General features: G+C 42.7%; 1 protein-coding gene across 6 annotated transcripts in view; it reads left to right on the top strand.

Annotated features, from left to right (window-relative positions):
* KIF21B (kinesin family member 21B) overlaps window positions 1–19,445 on the top strand; it is a 71,592-nt gene that overhangs the window by 11,932 nt on the left and 40,215 nt on the right. For all 6 annotated transcript variants that reach the window (XR_008331113.1, XR_008331111.1, XR_008331112.1 and 3 more), the window contains exons 2-4: window positions 12,323–12,545; window positions 16,138–16,320; window positions 17,182–17,331. Coding sequence is in view for 2 of the 6 variants with exons in the window: in XM_053392892.1 (XP_053248867.1) it covers window positions 12,323–12,545; window positions 16,138–16,320; window positions 17,182–17,331 (556 nt within the window). In the remaining 4 variants the exon portion in view is untranslated. The remainder of the gene's footprint in view (window positions 1–12,322; window positions 12,546–16,137; window positions 16,321–17,181; window positions 17,332–19,445) is intronic.

The following is a 19,445-nucleotide window of genomic DNA, read 5'->3' as shown; positions in this document are numbered from 1 at the left end:
TTCTTTCTAAGTTGTTACACAGATCTGTACTCAGCAGGGTGTTTTTGGAGCCAAAAAAATGCAAAACAAATAGTGATAAGAATCACAGAATTAAAACCATTAAAATTCAGCATACACTAAAATAAAGCTCCTCCAAATGCTTTCTGAAACAATAATTCTGCCTCATTTGCAACACAAAAAGATGGGGGGAGTGTCATTGGGGTCCACATGGAGGGCAAAGGGAAGAAGGTGCCCCCCTGAATGGCCCATCTGAATGGCTAAAACTTTAGCTCCGCAGTTTTCTTTTTTAATGTCAGTTTCTAGCATTTGTAGAACCTGAAATATGAGGCAAAATGAACAAGTGCTTTTCTTATCTTTTGTGTGTGTGTGAGAGAAATAAGCCTGCTTCCCCCTTTCAGTGTCTGACTTTGATTCCCCCTTCAAAGATTCCCATGAGCCCCTGGGTTGGGTATATATTCCTGCCATTCCTCTGTTTCTGCATGGCCTGTTGCTGCATGGCTCAGGCTGCATTACCTATTTGTAGCAGTGCAGAATATGGACATTTGGATCGGGTCTCCCTCACTTTTCCTTCTTGCCTCTCCAGCTTCTGTCCTGGAGAACTGCAGCCTTGTTTCAGGCTTTATACTTGAACAGGGCATGGCAACACAACCAGGGAGATGTCCATGCCATCCACACCCCAACATTCCTTTCCACTCCACCCTTGTCCTTCTTGCATTGCCTGGGAAGGTCTCAAGCCTCCCAATGATTAGGAGCCCTGTGATGTTACTGGGACCCTGGTTGTGAGGAAGCTTCTTATCATGGAAAATGTGCTTAGCACCCCACTTCAGACATTCCAGTTCAATGCAAGAAGGTCAGTGGTGGAGAGGGTGCGGCTGCCCCATGCAAGGATGTGTTTGGTGAGGGAGAAGGTGGCACGCACTGCCCCTCACTCCCATTCGTGTTTCCATTCCCTCTTCAAGCATCATGCTTCAAGCAGGGCTCTAATCTCTTTCCCCATCTGGCAAGCTTCTTTCTGTAGGAACCAGAATGCTGTTGACTAGCATCTCATTCACAAAGCTACCTCCCCATCCGCTTTGTCTAATTTTTCTGGCTCCTATGCAAATGGGACTGTCATGTTTGAAGAGTGTGAGTTCCAGTGGTGAGAATTATGAGAATAGTTCCTGCCTGGGCTGAGCTTCAGACAGTTCTGCTTTTCTTTGTGCTAAATCTCGCCTTGAGGGCTCTGAACATGTGATACGAATAAAGGGAATGGATTGATGACAGTTACCATTCTAGTCTCTGGGTGATTCCTCTTGTCAAGTTTTCTGCACAGTGGAAGTTATGTCAGACTTCTAGACTGCAGTCCTACACACACTTATTTGAGACATAGTCCTGCTGAACTCAGTAGGACTTACTTCTGCCTATACATGAACAGGATTGCACCACAGAGTTCTTGTGCTTTTCCATGAACAAGGTGGGCTCCATTAAAAACAAAGTGGACCTTTTAAAAGCATGCTTAAGCACAAGCACTTAAGATCGGTGAAGCACAAGCACTTAAGATCCTCTACACCAGGCATGTCCAAAGTCTATTTCGGGGTGCCCACTGGGGTAAAATCTTTAAAAAGGCACAACAACTTGGGGGCAAAAAAAAAGTTCAACAACTTAAATCCTAAAAAGCTCAACAACTTTGGTTAGCCCTCACGCATGTTCACTTCATCAAATCTGGCTCTCTTTGAAAAAAGTTTGGGCACCCCTGCTCTACACAGAATGCCCTTTCACCCTGGCATTGTGATGACACACCAGGGCATTTGTCCCAGACATAAAAGCTTTTAGCAGCATGGTGGTGCACAATTTGTCCCAGTTTAGTTATTTGGGTATTTTTTTTTCTTTTGGTATTATTTATTTTAAAACATTTCTGTGTTGCTTTTCTGGACAAAGACCCTCCAAAGTGCATTGCAACAATAAAACAACACTAAAATAAGTGTTACCAGTACACTTCAAAACAATAAAACTCATTCAAATCCTCCACAACATAATCCAGTCCAGCAAATGGGACAAAAATTACTTGAGGGAAGACCACTTGAACAACATAAATCTTTTGGGGGTCCCCAAAAGCCTCAAAAAGCCGCCACGCAAAAGGCCTTGTCTCTGGGTACCACCTCACAGATCGTAGGTGTGTGGGTGTGTGAACACAAGAGGGCCTCTGGTTGAGATCTCAGTGTCTGGGGAGGGTGATCTATTGTTTAGTATGTGCAGTAGGTGCTGCTGGGCCAGCAAGTCCTACTTTCATATACCAATCTGTGAATAGTCAGGTGAGGCAGATATAGCTGTCAAAACAGGATTTCAAAAATAAGAGGTGTGTAAGACCAAACAGCACATTATGAGGCAATAATAATTAGAACTTCCAATTCATTTTCTTTTTTTAAAAAGTTGTTACTCACCTGAGGGTGAGGGTTATTAGAGTTTTGTTTTTGTTTTTATGATCACTAGTAAGTGATACTTAACGCTTTTCCTAATCAAAATCCTGCTTTCCCCACCCCATCCCAGTTGTGGCTCAGAAAAAAGGGGCAATTTCTCCCAGCTGCATTTCAATAAAAGCAGGCACACACATTGTGGGATCCAGTTTCTGATTTCCTGCATATTTGTAGTTTAGACCTTTAGGAGCTGCAAAATCTGAAATACAGGACATTTCTTGTTTTCTGTGGTAGCAGTTCTTAAACTGTCCGTGGTCCACAATGCATCTTCTGATGGTCTATGATAGCCGGTCAATAGAGGAAATGCCTAAGGTGTTTTGCAGAGTGAAAAAGTGCAAATGCTAAATTAAAATCCATTTCCTTCTTCACTCTGTTGCAGCAATATTTGAATACGTAAAGGGAATGGGAAAACGTTGCTAGGCTTCCACATCCTATGAGCCGTTGAGACATTTGTCAAGACATCTTGTTTTAACTGACAAATATCTTAGACATCAAGCACATTTACTGTTGGCACATGGCCCACAGAGAGCTGACAGAGTGTGAATGTGGCCCTAAGGTCTAAAAGGTTGCTCCTGATTTAAGGAAAAGAATGAAATTTAAGGTTCATCCCTTTATTCCTCCATAGCTTCATATTAAAAAAATTGAGTTGTTAGGGGTAAATGAATGGTTTGCTTACTGTTATCCAAATTTGCAATAGGTGGTAGTTTTTCCAGTAATGTTGGTTTGAGTAAAGATGCTGATATCAGTCTTAACTGCTCTTGCTTGCAGCTGTAGCACTGCACTCTGAAGATATATTATCGACTTCAGCCTAGAGAATTCATGTAATACATGTTGTTTAACATATGTACTGAAATGACTGAGAAATTGTTTCTCTCTCTCTCTCTCTCTCTCTCTCTCTCTCTCTCTCTGTGTGTGTGTGTGTGTGTGTGTGTGTGTGTGTAAAATACTCTGAACATTCTTAAGGCTAGAGAATACTGTTCACTGCTCAGAATCTACCGTAAGTGGTATTTTACTGAGTACATAAATCCTTCCATGAACAGGGCCTTTGTCCTGAGAAGTATAGGGGCAAAACTATTAAGGGGAGGGGCAGGATATTTTTAACACACTTCTTTGTAGTTGTCTGTGGAAGAGAAGTGGCTTTCCTCCCCAGCAGGTTTTGGGGTTGTAGAGAACAGGAAAGCTTGGCTATTTATTCCCTAGCTCTTTCTTCATGGTTGATCTGACCTCCTGGGCTCTGAGGGAGTATCCTGTACCAGATGCTGTCAAAATATTCTGCGTTGTTACATGAAACTAAGGACAGGCCTGGGACTTGGTGTGTGCAAAGAGGAGTTTTACATGCAAATCTAACCCAGATGCCCTCTCCTGGGAGGTATAAGCGAGGAGGCAGTGGTGCTGTGAATGTTGTGCAATTTCGGTTGCTGTTAAATGGGAACAGTCTTCCCCTTGCAATCGCAGATGTGTGTAGAGGTTAAGCATGTTGTAACCCAGGGTTGCTTCCAGACTGGGAGTTCCTAGAGCTACTAAGCATTGCTCTTCTGCTGCGAGTGGAATGGCAATCAATTTCTATGCTATTGGAAATACGACACTTTTTTGTGTCTCTATCTTGCTGTGTTTCATCCATACTGTTGACCATGAAATAGCCCTGTGGGTGGAGAGGGAGAAAGTCCAGTTCCCCTGAGTGGCCCTTTAAAAACAAATAAATCCTGAGAAATCCATTAAACTCAATTTTTAAATCAGCACCAAAATACTTACTCATTTATCACTTGCTAGCTATTTTCATGGAAGCAGTTTTCAAAACATATTTTCTATATATTTCAATATTTTAAATATAAGGAAAAGCATTTTAACACCAACATGTAGTTAAGTTTCTGAAGTTTATGCTACATGTATGTTTCCATTGCAAACATTGTGTGTTTAGGTACACAGAAATGAAATGACATAGAGCTAGGTCAGTTCTGAAATTTGTATTGAGCCCAGAATTCAATGTCCTGAGGATCTCGGCTCAAAAAATGCAAATACCTTTTTCTCAAGGCTTGAAATTGTTTGGCAGTACACCATGAATGCCTAAGAACCTACATGGGGGCTTTGCAGAACTTTCAGTAGTCAGAAAAAGTGCTTCAGTGCTGTGTATAGCTCCTTCCCTTCTTTATGGTTGCAAGAAGCAAAATCATTTTCAAACGGTGCTAGTTTTTGTCATTTTGCTCAATTTGTATCGCTTGGGTGACATGATTCAGCAGCTGTTTACATTAAAAATGCAAGCTGATCAAAACTCATTGTGAAGAATAAGAGAAATGTGCATGTCCGCTCCAAAGATCATAATATACACAAGATTGGAAACAGACTTTTCTGGAAGAGTTGTCTTCATGGTGCAAGGCAGAATGGATTAAGAGAATCGGGTGTGTGGGGGAAAGAAAACTGAAGTCAGAGAGACACATTGGCAGTTTTAAGAATATGGGTTTAACTAGGTTATCTATAGCCATGCAAGAAAATTTTGTTCTCTTATAAGAGAATGTCCCTTGTAAAGACACTCTTGAGTTCTCCAGTCATTTCTAAACATTGTTAGCATAGATCAGGCACCCCCAAACTCGGCCCTCCAGCTGTTTTGGGACGACAACTCCCATCATTCCTGACCACTGGTCCTGTTAGCTAGGGATGATGGGAGTTGTAGTCCCAAAACAGCTGGAGGGCCGAGTTTGAGGGTTCCTGGCATAGATGTTTCAGGTCCAGTTGCCTAATAAAGTAAATATAGCCCAATACTGATGTGTGGAAAACCCTTAATGTTACCCTATCCAGTGGAAGAGCAAAATTCAGAAGTCTAGCACTAGAAGCAAGACAGGCTATGCCTCTTATGCAACCATCCCAGATTATGCTAGTATCTGCCATTCCTGTTTCCAGCCTACATTTGGGATGATAATAGCTCTTCCTATGATAAATGGGACCCTGAAGCCTCATCATTTGTGCCTTGTCTAATCTATATTTCATGGTAATAGTCCCCTGGTCATGGACATTATGGCTTAAATAGCCTCTTCCTTGATCTTCTTACATGTTGAATTACGCCCAGGGAAGATGGAGCATTTGTTTAAAGGACCTGGCTGGTTCTTGAAGTGTATGGTTCTCTTATGAGTTGCAGTGAATCTGTTGTCTTGCTGAATAACCTGTATTTTAGTATCCTTAGGAGAGTACTTCATAGCCTTGACTAATCCAGGCAAAGATTTGGAAATGTACAGTGATTCAATAATATTAGCTGTTCTGACTCCAGCTGTCCCTTATATCATAATTTGTCCTTACATTTGACATGAAGTGTGACACTGGGAGTGGCATTCCCCTTTGAAGGAATTCTGTTCCAATTCGTACAAAGGATACAAATGTGGTTCTGCATGCAACTGGTGCATTTGATAATGGTAACTCAGACACTATATTTGAAGTTGGGATGGGAGCCCTGGCGATGGCAGTGCAGAAAAGTCCAGGGCCCTGTTCCAAATACAGCAGGACTGGCTTACCACAGTTTGAAGTAGGTGAAGTAATTCACAAATCCATCTAAAGAGGGGCACCCCCCACACCCCATAAGACTTTTAAGTCCAAAGTCCCAAATTACCTAACTGTACCACTGATTGAGAGCTGCTTTATAGATTGCAGAAGCTGCCCTGAGTGCCTGCTGCAGAATTTCTACGCCTTTTATAGTCTTTGTTAATTGGAAGCATTTGTGAGTATAATTCCCTGTGGAAAGTAGACTGCTAAATCCATAGGAATCATTGCCTTTCCCTAAGGTTGTGAAAATATCCTGAAAGAGAGATCTTCTGAGGCCTTCTGTTCCATAAGGCAGTGCCAGTACAGTGGTACCTTGGTTTAAGAGCAGTTTAGTGAACAACTTGGATTAAGAATGCTGCAAACCCAGAAGTAGGTGTTTTGGTTTAGGAACTTTGCCTTGGAAGCAGAACATGTTTTGCTTCCTGTTGAGTGTGTTCCATTTGTAAAGTGAGTCCCAAGCTGCTATAGGAAAACACGCCTTGGTTTAAGAACTCTTTGGTTTAAGAAGGGACTTCCAGAACGGATTAAGTTTGTAAACCAGGGTACCACTGTATAGGATCGATCAGGGTTAGTATTATTTGGCCTTCAAGGGCGCCCATAAGCAGAGGCCTCCAACAAGCTCCCTAGTGTAAAACTGGCAGGGGTAATTCAAAACAAAACACTAATTTCCTTCTTTTGTATCCAGCTCCACCCCCTCCCCCAAGCTGTGTACATTTGTTTCTGTTTGAAATTTGAATCCCTTCATAAAGTCTTGCCTTACTCTGCCTACTCCGTCCAGGGGCCTGCCTTTTGGAGTAGTGGTTGTAGAGGTCTGCAGGCTGGTAATGGCAAAATGATGCCGATTTTCTACAGCCGGTTTTAATGAGGAGAATGTCTTTTATTCTTGCTGCTAATGGAAAGGCTTCCCTCATTTGGGTGACGTCCAAAATATTTATCCATTTATAATAATAATAATAAATTGTATACTGCAATTTCATAACATCAAAGCAGTCTACATGTATAGTCTACATGTATTACAATGCAATAAAAACCACACAAAAATTAAAACAGATCGCCACCTGACTTTTATGGGAAACATGTTTCTTAATTGTCTGCTTAAGCCTGGTGGCTTGATGTAGGAAATTGTCTCTTCCAATCCTAGTTATTTGATACAGCTGGAAATGTGGGATTGTTTTCTTCACAGAGTAATAGCTGCTGGAGCGTATCAAAACTCCTCCTCCTACTTGCATGGAGACATGCTAGGAGCATATAGAGTATCCTACCAGGTACCTACTCATGGGAGGAGAGAGGTTTCTAATTTATGTTTAAATTGCAGTCCTGAAAGTTAGTATGGTTTATTAACAAAGCCTTCCTTGCTTGCTGACTGCTATATCAGCATAATGCCTTGTTGAAAAGTGCTTGGTTCCCTGAAAAGTGATAAAAGATAAGGCTGACTCTTACCAAATAAGGAATTAGAGTCTCCAGGCTAGATGGAAATTCACAAACACACTGAAAAATCTCCAAAAGTATGCTTTGGCATTCCCTATACATAGCTATGTCTGCCACTGAAAGGTCTAATTTTCATTCCCATAAAGTTGAACATTAGCTAGATTTTGTATTGCAGCTATATCAAGAGAAGCATGGTCAGCACAACTCCCTGTGTCATTATCCTCCATAGTGAGGATTGGTTTCCTTCTGTTTCGCTCTCTCTGTGTGCTTTGTGATGAGAGGAGGGAAAGGTGTGATGGAGAGGGGAAATAAAAGCACATGGTCTACTGAGCCATATTCATTGCTCTGGCATGATGCAACCCGTGCTTATTTCTAGACTCTTCCTTCATTACGTATGCTCTTAGCAAAAGTCCTTGAAAGTCCGGGCCCTCTCTCGGTACTTCCACTACCCATTTCTTTGATGAAGTCAGAAATGGCTTCCTACAGGCACTTTCAGGATAGCACTAATGCTCTTACAGAAGAGCTAATGGTCTCTCTCAAGCTGAGTAGTAAGAAAAAGCATTTGCTGATTGAGTCTGATAGGCTCAGGCTTTTCTCCAATTACTTGGGCTTTCTATCCATGTCAATTAGGTACTTAACTTTGAAATTGTTCTAGACTGTGCTTCTCTGCTTCCTAAGTTTCTAGTTCTCAACAGCTGCAGAATAAAACAGGGAAATGAGCAGCTTATGTTGATAACAAGAGTCCCCAAGTTATCCTATCTGTTCTGACTAATGCATGAAAACCCTCTGATCTGACTGGAAAGCAAAGGAAGGGAGACGTCCTCCATGGTGGATCATTAAGAGCCGAAGCTCTTAATAAACTCACTCACAACTCAGGCTGTTCATTACTGGCGGGCAGTTGCTAGGCACAGCGCTGTACTAGCCGTATGTGAGAAAGAATCTGATCTCTGTTTTTAGCAGGGATAGTTTTAGGATGCATTCTGCTGTCAAAAACAAGATTAGGACAGAGTCTGGGCTGACAGGGAAATAAGAGGACAGAATCCTCTCTGTGGGGAATCTTCCTGGATCAGACATTTCTATGTAGCAAGGCTGCCAAGGAGGTGGGGAAGGGGGAAAGCTCCTTCTTGGCCTCAGGGCTGTGGCTTTCACTCTTAAGACTAGAGCCCATTTGTGCTTTGGATGCCAGCCCAATTGGTTCCCCTCTCTATAAATGTTGGCTTTTGCTGATGGAGCTAAACAGCCATGCCATTGTGTGTGTGTCGGGGCCACTGGAGAAACTGCCCGAGTGGTGTTTTGTATAGTGTGTCAGTGTGTGTTCCCTTTTTGGGTTGTCTCATTCCCTCCTCCTGCTGCCGAGACTCGGTTGTCATGGCAATCATGTCATGGGGGCTGCTGCTTTTCCATCCTGGAGGCACAGAAAGGCTCATATGCAGCCTACCCAAGGGAGCAACCCCACTGTTTCTGAACATCCTTTGCAAAGTGGACGTGGGCTTGCTGGCACATGGTAAACCTCTCGCTAGAGGTTGCAGTCTTGTAACTGTCAGTGTCAGACATACCCGATACCACCACACTCATGGGCTTGGCTAGAGCTCCAGATGGCAATGTACGCCCCTTCCACAAAGTATCAGATCTGGTGTTCTTGGCAACTTATCTGGCTCTGAGGAGAGGAGGCTGAACACAGGTTTGCACAAACAGCATCTCACTGAAGAAAGTTTCCATGCCTCTCACCCAGTTGTTCAAAGAGTGTCTCTGTTGGTGGAAATACCAAAATGAAAATTTGCCATTATATAATAATGATAATAATGGAAATCAAGCTTCTTTAGAAATAAAAAAAACTGTTCGGAACAGAGGAAGTGGCTTGTTAGCATCAGCAATTTCAAGAGATGATAGATGATACATCGCTTGATGATTCGGGTGCTAAAAGGTCAAAAAAGCAATTGCTGCCAGTGCGGCTCATCTGGGTTTTGGTTTCATGCATTCTAGTTTTATAGGTCAGGAATATGACATTGCCAAGAATTCTTCTCTAGTGAAGCAGACAGTGCTTCTGCCTAACAACCATATACTATGTGTTTGTTTTGTTGGTACACAGTTGCAAGACTGCATGAAAGGTGAGCTGATAATTGCAGGACTCAAAAGTTTAGAGTGACACTAAATTGGTGGTGCTCCACCCCATGGAGGTGCTTGTCAGTCAGGTGCCTACCTTTGCCAATGTGAGGTTGCTTTTTGAAGTTGGGCTTGGATAACTTCAGTTGCTGTGGGCCAGGCAACAAGCTTAGGGCAAAGCTTTCCTCGCTTGATCTTCATGGAAGTGTTGTAGCTCAGTGGTAGAGCACATGCTTAGCATGCAGAAGGTCCCAGGTTCAATCCCAGGCGTCTCCAGTTAGGGCTGGGAAAGGCTCCTGCCCAAAATCCGGGAGGGCCATTGTCAGTCACAGTCAGTCAGCTTCCTATGACAATGAGATAGCTCTCTAATTCTGGCCTTTTCTAATTCCTATTGACTGCTAAAAAGTGGATTTTGAAGTCTTTGGAAGACACCCTTTGGAGTTTTGTGTCAGACCCTGAAGCTGAGAGAGCTGTCTGCATGTACATGATTGAGATTGGGTTGAGGCTGAGGTCCCAACACCCTCTTGTGGGCAATGCTTAGAAGACCTTTAAATCCCACCGCATCTCCTCACCATTTCTTAATGAAGAGGTAATGGCAGATGGCTCCACAGCAAGGGTGTTAAAGCAAGTCCTGGCGTGACCCTCGTTTTTGTCTAATACTTCCAGCCCACATGCAGCAGGGTTAAGCTAGCCAGTTGGTGAAATACCAGTTTATTTCCCCCTCCTGCTAGGAAAAAGGGACAGCAGCTTGGCCAAAAGGCTTGGAGTGGAATGAGCCGTCAATGGGTCTTTTCTAATGCGGATTTGTGAGGTCCTTGTATTGGATGAATAAAGCCTATTGTGCCTGTGGCGCTCTTGTGTTCACCAAGCTATGACATAACAGCTCAGAAGGGTGACACCTGCCAGGTCATGTTAGTGCTATTACCAGTCACCTTGTGACTCGTTAAGCCTGGGTTACATGGAGTAATAGCTTAGCTGCTTCCATCTCTCTAATGCAAAGCTGCCAGTTCTTCTAGGTGCAGGTGGTGTAGGGTGGTGAACGCTCTGGGATGGCGGGGTGGGTTGAGGTAAAGGGGGGCATTAAACAGCCTTTTGAAACAGCCTGATCCTTCTGGGTATGTTCCCCACCCTCAGAGCCTAAGCTGGCCTTCACCAACCTGCTGCCCTTTGACTCTAAGCCATTATTGATTTTATGATTAACAGCCCATCATGGAGATGATTTCCTAGCAGCTACAGCCTTCCTAGTGAACAGCTCGAAAGACCACAACCTGTTGAATTGGATTCATTTTGTCAAAGGTCTTTTGGATCCCCAGCAGGACTTTCTGACATTATTTTATTTTGGCACAGTAGGCCTCACCCCGATCTGGAACCCCACCCCATTCTATATCACAAATGGATTGTGAAACTTCCCTGAATTTTGTAAGTGGCTTCTGTGTGGTGCTAGCTTTTGAAGTTCCAGGAAACAAAAGTCCAGAGCCTTGGTTCTGAGCACAAACACCGCATGGTCAAAGCTGAGCAGGATCTGTACAAGCAGCAGATGTAGGAAGGAGCTGCTTTGTTCCCTTTTGGGCACCAGAATGCAAGGCAGTTTTTGTTGTTTCCTTTTGCTCTCCCGAGTGCCATGGACAGGATGGGATGTTTTAATTCTCCCCTCTTTCCCACACCCCCTTTCCTGGAGTCCATGATAGAAAATACTGATTTCCCCTTCCCTGAGATAACACATGAATCACTGTATCTGTCTTGTCTACATTTTGATCTTTGCATAGAAGTGTAACAGATGCATTTCAAGGCCTTTAGCCCTTCTATTAAAACTTCCTCCTTTCTGCATGCACCTCTTCTGTGTGTACACCCGTGTGCATCTATATATAACATGTCAACTGAGATTAACGTTTCATGTCTCTAGTAGCCCCTGAAAGCTGATAAGTCTTTCAGGTTCCACAGGACTCTGTTTTGGTTTTTTTAAAAAATAGCAAATTGGCTAGTCCTCATTAGTAACATAGTGCCAAGCTTATATATGGCACTTGGTTAATTGCTTTGAGGTTTGTTTTGTTTTGTTTTGCACTGAAATTTGTCAATACATTCTCTATTTTTAGATCTTATAATGATTTATGCTGAAATTGTTCAATTATGGTTGTGTACTTTTTGATATGTTTTCCTTATTGCTTATGACTACTTTTGTTTGTAATCATGTAAATCATTTCACGTTGTAAGCCACCTTGAGCATGGTTTTAACTGTGGAAAGGCAGCATGCAGATTAAACTACAAATATTATATATTTCAGAATTTGTATACCAGGGATGCACTATGAGAATCTGTTTACTTGGATTCAACCAAAATTAAACTTGGTGTCTTGGCTAATGCCCCAAATCCTCTGTGGTGTTTGTGCCCTGGAATAGCTACTGGATGTGACATCTCCCTCCCTAATGAATTCTTTAGTGTAGCTGCAGAATTGGTTGATGCGCATACCTCTTGTTGCCTGGACAGAGAGAGTTGTGTGTCTGACCACACCCAGTTTTGTCACTCATACCACTGATATGCAGCCTCAGGAAGGTTGCCCATGAAGGAGTTGTTATTATTATCATTATCATTGTTATTTATCTGTCAGTGTCACCCTGACAGGTCGGTGACAATAATTAAAGCACAGTGTTTAAAAACTTCCAATCAAAGAAAGAAGATGGGTCCTAAGTATATACATCTCAGGTGTCAACAACCAGGGTTTATCAGACTTTCGGCTGATAAGTGTTCCCCATCCCTGGCTTGCAAAATAAAGGGAACTTGTCCTCACTCCTCCCCCTCCATTTTCTCTCCAGGATCCGTCCTCAGATGCCAAAGGAGAAGATAGAAGGATGCCACATCTGCACATCAGTGACACCTGGCGAACCCCAGGTGCTCCTGGGAAAGGACAAAGCCTTTACCTACGACTTTGTCTTCGACCTGGATACGTGGCAGGAACAAATCTACACAACCTGTGTGAGCAAACTCATCGAGGGCTGCTTCGAGGGGTACAATGCGACTGTGTTGGCATATGGCCAGGTAGGTGGCTCCTTTACCGTCTTCACAGCCTCTGCCAGGAGCTGTTCAGAGTATTTGTTGCCTTTTCAGGTTTATCATCTTAATTTAGCATAGAACAGTCTTTGTCTGAAAGAGGAAAAAAATAGGGAACAACCACTATTAGTGGTTGGTTGACTTTTTTTGGTCGTTGTTACTAGGAAACAGAACTTTGACAGGCTCCCGAAGCTACTTTCATGCTGTTCTTTTTTTGCAAATGACTATTTGATTGGAGTGCATCTGTGGAGTGCTAGAGACAGTGGTGACAATGGGGCTGTGGGAAGAGGACGCAGCAGATACCTGGGGGAAAGCAAGGTTGTATTTCCATGTGCAGTGCTTGCCATGAATGGATCACACATGTATTAGTACAGTCATGATTGTTGTCTGCATTGCTGATAGTTAAGGGAAAAGCTGAATTTATTCTGGGGGGTCAGATTATGGCTGTGTATACACCAAACAAGCTTCCACCCAAAGAATTCTGGGGTCTGAAGTTTGTTAAGGGTACTGGGAGTGGTAGCTCCCTGGGGGTAAACTACAGTTCCCATGATTCTTTGAAGGGAACCATGTGATTTTACTGTATGGTGGTTACTAAGCCTCTGTGCAATTAGATCTTTCCTTTCAACATCAAACTCAAGGTGGGGTTCCCAGGTAGCCTGCTATCCAAGCACAGACCAGCAAAGTTGCTGCATCACATGCCTTCATACTGTACTCTAGAATTCAGTGGGTGTACATCTAAACCTCTTCAGAACCCTACAGGTGCTTCCTGAGGCCAAATTGCCCAAAGATGGAACCACATTTTTATGTTTGTGAAATAATTGCTTCAAAGATAGTAGTGGCTTGAGGGGAGCTGGTAGTGGGGAAATGTAAGTGCAGTTTTTTGGGGAAGGGTTGATACTTTGCATTATAAAATAATTTCTTAAACCTTCAGAAAAGGTGAAACCCACTTCAGACACTTGCTTAGAGAAGCAGAGCAAGCCAGTGGGTTAGTGGAAGCTGGTACAATGGGATTTCCCCCCACGTTACTCTGTTCTCGCCCCAAATCTGCTGCTGGGGTGGGGGTGGGGCGATCCATTAGTTTAACATGCAGGAGAAGAAGAGCCTGTTCCATTGCACAAGCAGAAATGCTTGCACTGATGGGAAAATCTCTTTAGTGCTACGTTGAAAAAGGCAAAAGATTTATATGATCTGAAAAGAAACCAGAGTGCTAAATTAAATACAACCCAATGTATTGGTTTGACTTGAAGAACCACACTGGGGCTTTCCCAAGATTTTTTTGCCAATCACCCCACAAGTTTCTCCAGTATTTAGCTGCTGAAGGCTGTCTTGGTCATAGATATTTATTAAGAGTGACATATGCTGCATCTGAACAGCTGGAACAGAGGTTTTCTCCAGAGGCATGAATATTAATAGCAGCAAAATAGATCTTATGACTGCAATTTTTAAAATTGACCTTAATTCTGTAAGGTTGGTGCATTCACATATAGTGAGTGCCTTCTATCACCTTTCAGAGACCCACTGATAACCAAACAAAGGGCTGCTTCACAAAATTGTGTTGTTGTTTTTTTAAAAAATGTGGAGATCACTTGAAGATGTCAGCCTCAGAGGTTTTGTCTTGTGTAATGGGTGAGGAAATAGATAAGCATACTGTGTTTGTGTTGCTTGATCCCTCTGGGAAGCTGAGCAGATTGAGCCCAATGGGAGATGGTCAACAAATGAGCAGTGGTGACAGCAGGGAGGAGGAGGAGGAGGGCCCACACATGGGGTTGCCACACTGAAGGTATCTTGCCCAAGCAATACCTGGAGTCAATGCTGATGATGACAAAAAGCTAGCTGGTGGCTGGTGGACACACCCAATTCATTAGTGCAGTGGTTCAGGCTACCATTTGCATCAGAATTGTGCCAACCTTGAGAAGGTAAGAAGAGTCTGCTGGATCAGGACAGTGGCCCATTTGGTTCAGCTTCCACAGTGGCCAACCAGATGCCTGTGGGAAAACCACAAGCAGGACCTGAGTGCAACAGTGCTGCCCAACTTGTGATTCCTAGCGACTGGCGTTCAGAGGCAGAGGCAGATAAAAAATAGCCATCATGACTAGTAGCCATTGATATCCTTATTTTCCAAGTTGACGGACATTACTACCGCTTCTGGGAGCAATTTGCATAGTTAAATTATGCACTATATGAAGAAGTACAGTACGGTCATACATTGTGTGGGGGTTATGTTCCAGAGATGGCACATACATGCAAAGATGTGTGTTCTTGAACTGCCCCTGCAGAGCTTCCTTACCTTTCTGAGAAGGCTTTACCCCTCCCCTTCCAAACAAGCCAAAGACCTTAAAAACTCTGCGCTGGGGAAACCTGATGCAGAAAGAGCTTTTAAACTCTCCACCTTGTGTGCATTTAATTTGCACAATTTTAACTGGCAGGACTTCAGCCATGCAAGGTTGAAAATGAAATGTCCTGCTGTCGAAGCCATTTTCTTTCTTTCTTTGTCCTTCTTAATTTATTTTGTGCGCTTATATATCCCACCTTTCCTCCAAGGAGCTCAAGGTGTTGTACATGGTTCTCCCCACCTATTGTATCCTCACAACAACCCTGTGAGGTAGGTTAGGCAGAGAGACAGTGACTGCCCTAAAGTCACCTAGTTAGCTTCGTGGTCAAGTGGGGACCAGAACCCCAGTGTCCCAGGTCTTAGTCCAACACTATAACATATAACATATTTTAGCCTGGGCATTATATTCTTTTATATCATTTTTTCTATTGGATCATTTCCTTTTCTTCCATATCATATCTCATATACATTTCATATGGCATTGTTGTTGTGTTTATCCCACTGTTGTTTCTCCCCACCCCTCCAACAATCATTGGCTGAGCCTTTGTTGGTTTGCACCCTTCTTCCAAGAGACACCACCTCAGGATTGGCACTTTAGCTTCCCAAGAACCCTATGAGGTGGGTGAGGCTGGGAAACATTGGCTTGCTCAAGGCCACCCAGTGTGTTTCATAGCTATGTGAGGATCTGGAGCTAGGTTTCCCACGTCGCAGCCCATTGCCCTAGCCATTGCACCACACTGGCTTTCACCACCCCCTTGGGAAAGGGTAGAAGAGAATTTGAAATGAACTAATTAGGTGTAAGAAGAGTGCCTTGCTCAGGTACCTCCCTCTGTGTGGTGGGTTTAAGGAGCAGCAGAGTTGAGTAGTGGAGAGTCCCAGGGAATCTTCTTCTTCTTCTTTGGCGATCACTTGTAGCCGAGTAAGATTGTCTTACATAAACACGGTTTTAATAGTGAGTCTGTAAGTGAGTGTGGAGGCCAATTCTGGATCCACACATCCTTCCACAGTGGGGACATAGTTTTCTGGGCAGGAGTTGATCATAGTGAGGGTTTGCCGAGTGTACCTTCCTCTTAGCATGTTTCCCCCTTTTGTCCTGAGTTTGAGCATCTTCAAAGCCCATGACACCTTTGGTAAAGGCTTTTCTCCAGTTGGAGCACTCGCAGGCCAGTGTTTTCCAGTTGTTGGTGTTCACATTTTTTCACCAGTGAAGCTGGGCTCTCATAAAGCATCTCTTCCATTTACTTTTAGACAGGTGCAGGTAAGACGTACACCATGGGAACCGGCTTTGACGTGAACATTTCCGAAGATGAGAATGGCATAATTCCACGGGCCATTACCCACCTATTCTCTGGCATAGAGGAGCGCAAGCGGGCAGCGCAGGAACAGGGTGTGCCAGTACCCGAGTTTAAAGTCAGTGCACAGTTCTTGGAGGTAGGTGCCTTGGTGTCTGTAGGGAGATGGGGGTGTGAGAAGGAGGGCATAAGCTCACATACAGGTATGCCTGAGGCTACTGAATGAAAGCGGGCTTCTTTAAGTTCTGCAGCAGTTAAGTGCAGTGTGGGGGCACAATTGAATCATTGGTGGTGGATCTGAGTTAACATACAAATTACAGCATGGGGCATGCATGTACATCCAAGAGTAAGTGAAGGAGATTAAATTTGAATTTGCATTTGGAAATGAGGGGGCATGATGCTCCTTCACTCAGGGGCGGAACTTGGCACTTGCTTCCTTTTATACCACCACTATGCTATCATGCACAGAAGACCCATTAAAGACGTCGCTTGACCTTGACAATGTGTAAACATTTTCATAGAGGAAATGCAGCTGATTCATGCATCAGTCAACCGATTGCAATAATGATGCAGACCTGCTTGCTTTGTTCTGTCTGGGGATGCAGCAGCCTCAGCCAACTTAAGATTTCATCTCTCTGGTAGGCTTGTCAGTGGTGAGAGGAGTGAAGAATTCCATGCAGCTTTTACATTTATTGCTCCAGACGATTATGAATCTCTAGTTCTTCCAGTTTTTCTTCCTGTTACTAGCCCTGTTCCCTGTAAAATTGCTGTGATTCGAATTCCTGTTAGAAGAGAATTGCAGATTTGCTGTTGACTACAGCACCAACCTCTCATGCTGTAACCAACAGGGCCAATCCTTAACTAAATGTCAAGCTCTGCTTTGATCTTCAAGGCACACTGCAAGCCCAAATACCCATTTCTATCATTTTGTACCTGTGGAGCCCTTCATGAATCAATGAACCTAGTATCAATTCCACCCCCTACCCATGTCTTTGTTCAGCTGTATAATGAAGAGATCCTGGACCTCTTTGATAGCTCACGAGACCCTGATTGCCGCCACCGGAAGTCAAACATCAAAATCCATGAAGATACCAGTGGTGGGATCTACACCACAGGTGTCACATCACGTCTCATTGGCTCGCAGGACGAGGTACGTGACCAACTCCTCATACGTTAGACCTCAGCTTTGTGTTTCATGTTAATTAGTAGCTACAATGTCTTGATTCCATGTTCAATGAAAGTCCTCTTTAGGCATTCCTGATTGTGGGATTCTAAGCATGTTCAGCCCATTGGATGGAGCCAACAGGAACAGGGACATTGGGGGCAGATTGGGTGGAGCCAGCAGAGACATTGGAGGCCGCGCTGGTGTGTGCAGCCCTACTGGCACTCAACTGTTTATGCCCTCCTGAGTTTCTTGAATGCCTGGAGAGGGCTTAAGATGACAGTCTCCACTTCAGCCATCATTATGCGTCTAATGTAAGTGAGTGGGTGTGTTGGTGTGCATGTGGTGCAAATCTTATGAGGTGGCTAAAGAGTTCTAAGCTGTAAGTGATCTTGAGTATGTGCTGCAAGAATAAGCCATGGCTGTTTTCTCATGGAAACTTTATGAGATGAGAATTCCTTAGCTGTGTTTCAGGCTGCTGCTTAATTGTATCCTGATCTCACTGCAGATGCTACCAGTCTGCATGGCAGAACTTAGTTGTTTGCGTGCTTTATTTGGGTGGAGTCCATAACATAACCCACTTTTCAGCCATGAGTCAGCGCTCTAATTCTTATGCATTTTGCTTTTAATAATGTGGAATATCCTCCTAAAACTTTCTGGTGGTTTTTCCACATTTCTCCCCCTCGGTGGAAATGATGATCCCTTTCTTCTAGCTGCTATTCTATATGTTGGGATATAGAATATCCTATATATTGGAATATAGAATACCCTATATATTGGAATATAGAATATGGTTGGGAGCATTATGAGTTTCATTTACAATATAAAACGAATCAAATAATTCACAATCCATATTTGCAAATATCTATTTGTGAGTGTGATTCTTTTGGAAGGCAATGAACATCTGCCATTACTCTAGTGAATTTATCCGCATGAATCCTCACTTCTCTCGTTTGAAAGATACTCGTCACTTTCTCCATAACGGCTAGGGTCTGGTATCTTTTTACACCACATTTAATCACTGGGAATTCCTGTATGTTTCCAGACATTTGCAGTGCACAACGTAGCAACCATCAATAGATATGACAATACTTTTCTTGAATATGAAATTTTAATATTCCAAGTCAGAATTCCTTTGGCCTTGAAGGGCAGTACATAACTAGTAATTAAAGTCATTATATTTAATATCCCATACCAGAAATATTTAATTTTGAGCCAACTCAACCACATGGGTAAAAATGCTCCCCTTGAACCACAATTTTTCCAGCAGGAGCCCCAACCACGAACAATATTTCCACCTCCCCAAAGACTAAGGAATATAACCATCTAGCAAGCCATATAGAATGTGCCCCCTCATAATTTTTTTCTTCACTGAGTTCTTGTATGTGTCTTTTTTCAGTTTGCAAACCTGATGGGCAGGCTTTTTCTGTGTGTCACTTTCTTTTTTTAATTGATGCATGTTGTTTTCAGATACAATAATTTGTCTGAAAAGCAGGCTAAAACTTTAGGAAATAATTTACTTATGCAAATAGGACAAAAAAGCCCTTTTCAGAACTCTATTTTTTTAATAATAATATTTATTAAAATTTCAGAGGAAATACAAAAATATGAAAAAGAAAAAAAAGAAAAAAAGAGAAAAAAAGGAAGAAAAGGAAGACAAAAAGATACAAAATACAGAAAAATAAAAATAGTTAAAAACAAATGAGTCATTCCATATCCTAGCTTTCATCTGCCTATTTCCCCGACTTCCTCATACCTCCCTCTTCTTGTATCCTGATTCAATCATTGTTTCAGCAAATCCTTTCTATATTTTAGCTTATAACCAATTAATTAACTCTATATATCCTATCCATCTTTCACCATATTCTGTTATTCAATTTACCTTACTTTATTTAACCTTATCTTACCATAAAATACCTTAACCTTATCTTACCATAAAATACCATAAAATACCTTAAAGCTTAAAAAACTTAATACTTATTTATCCTTCTGCTATCATTTCTGCTAAAGCCAGACAATTTCATTCCAACATTCTCCCTAATATTCATTAATTTTACACTAATTCCCAAAATAAAAAATTTTCTTTATAGACTCTTCCAATT

The sequence above is a fragment of the Podarcis raffonei genome, chromosome 6 (genome assembly GCF_027172205.1).
Source record: "Podarcis raffonei isolate rPodRaf1 chromosome 6, rPodRaf1.pri, whole genome shotgun sequence".
Classification (NCBI taxonomy): domain Eukaryota; kingdom Metazoa; phylum Chordata; class Lepidosauria; order Squamata; family Lacertidae; genus Podarcis; species Podarcis raffonei.
The sequence above is the reverse complement of the archived record's forward strand: the minus strand, read 5'-3'. Positions and strand labels throughout refer to the sequence as shown.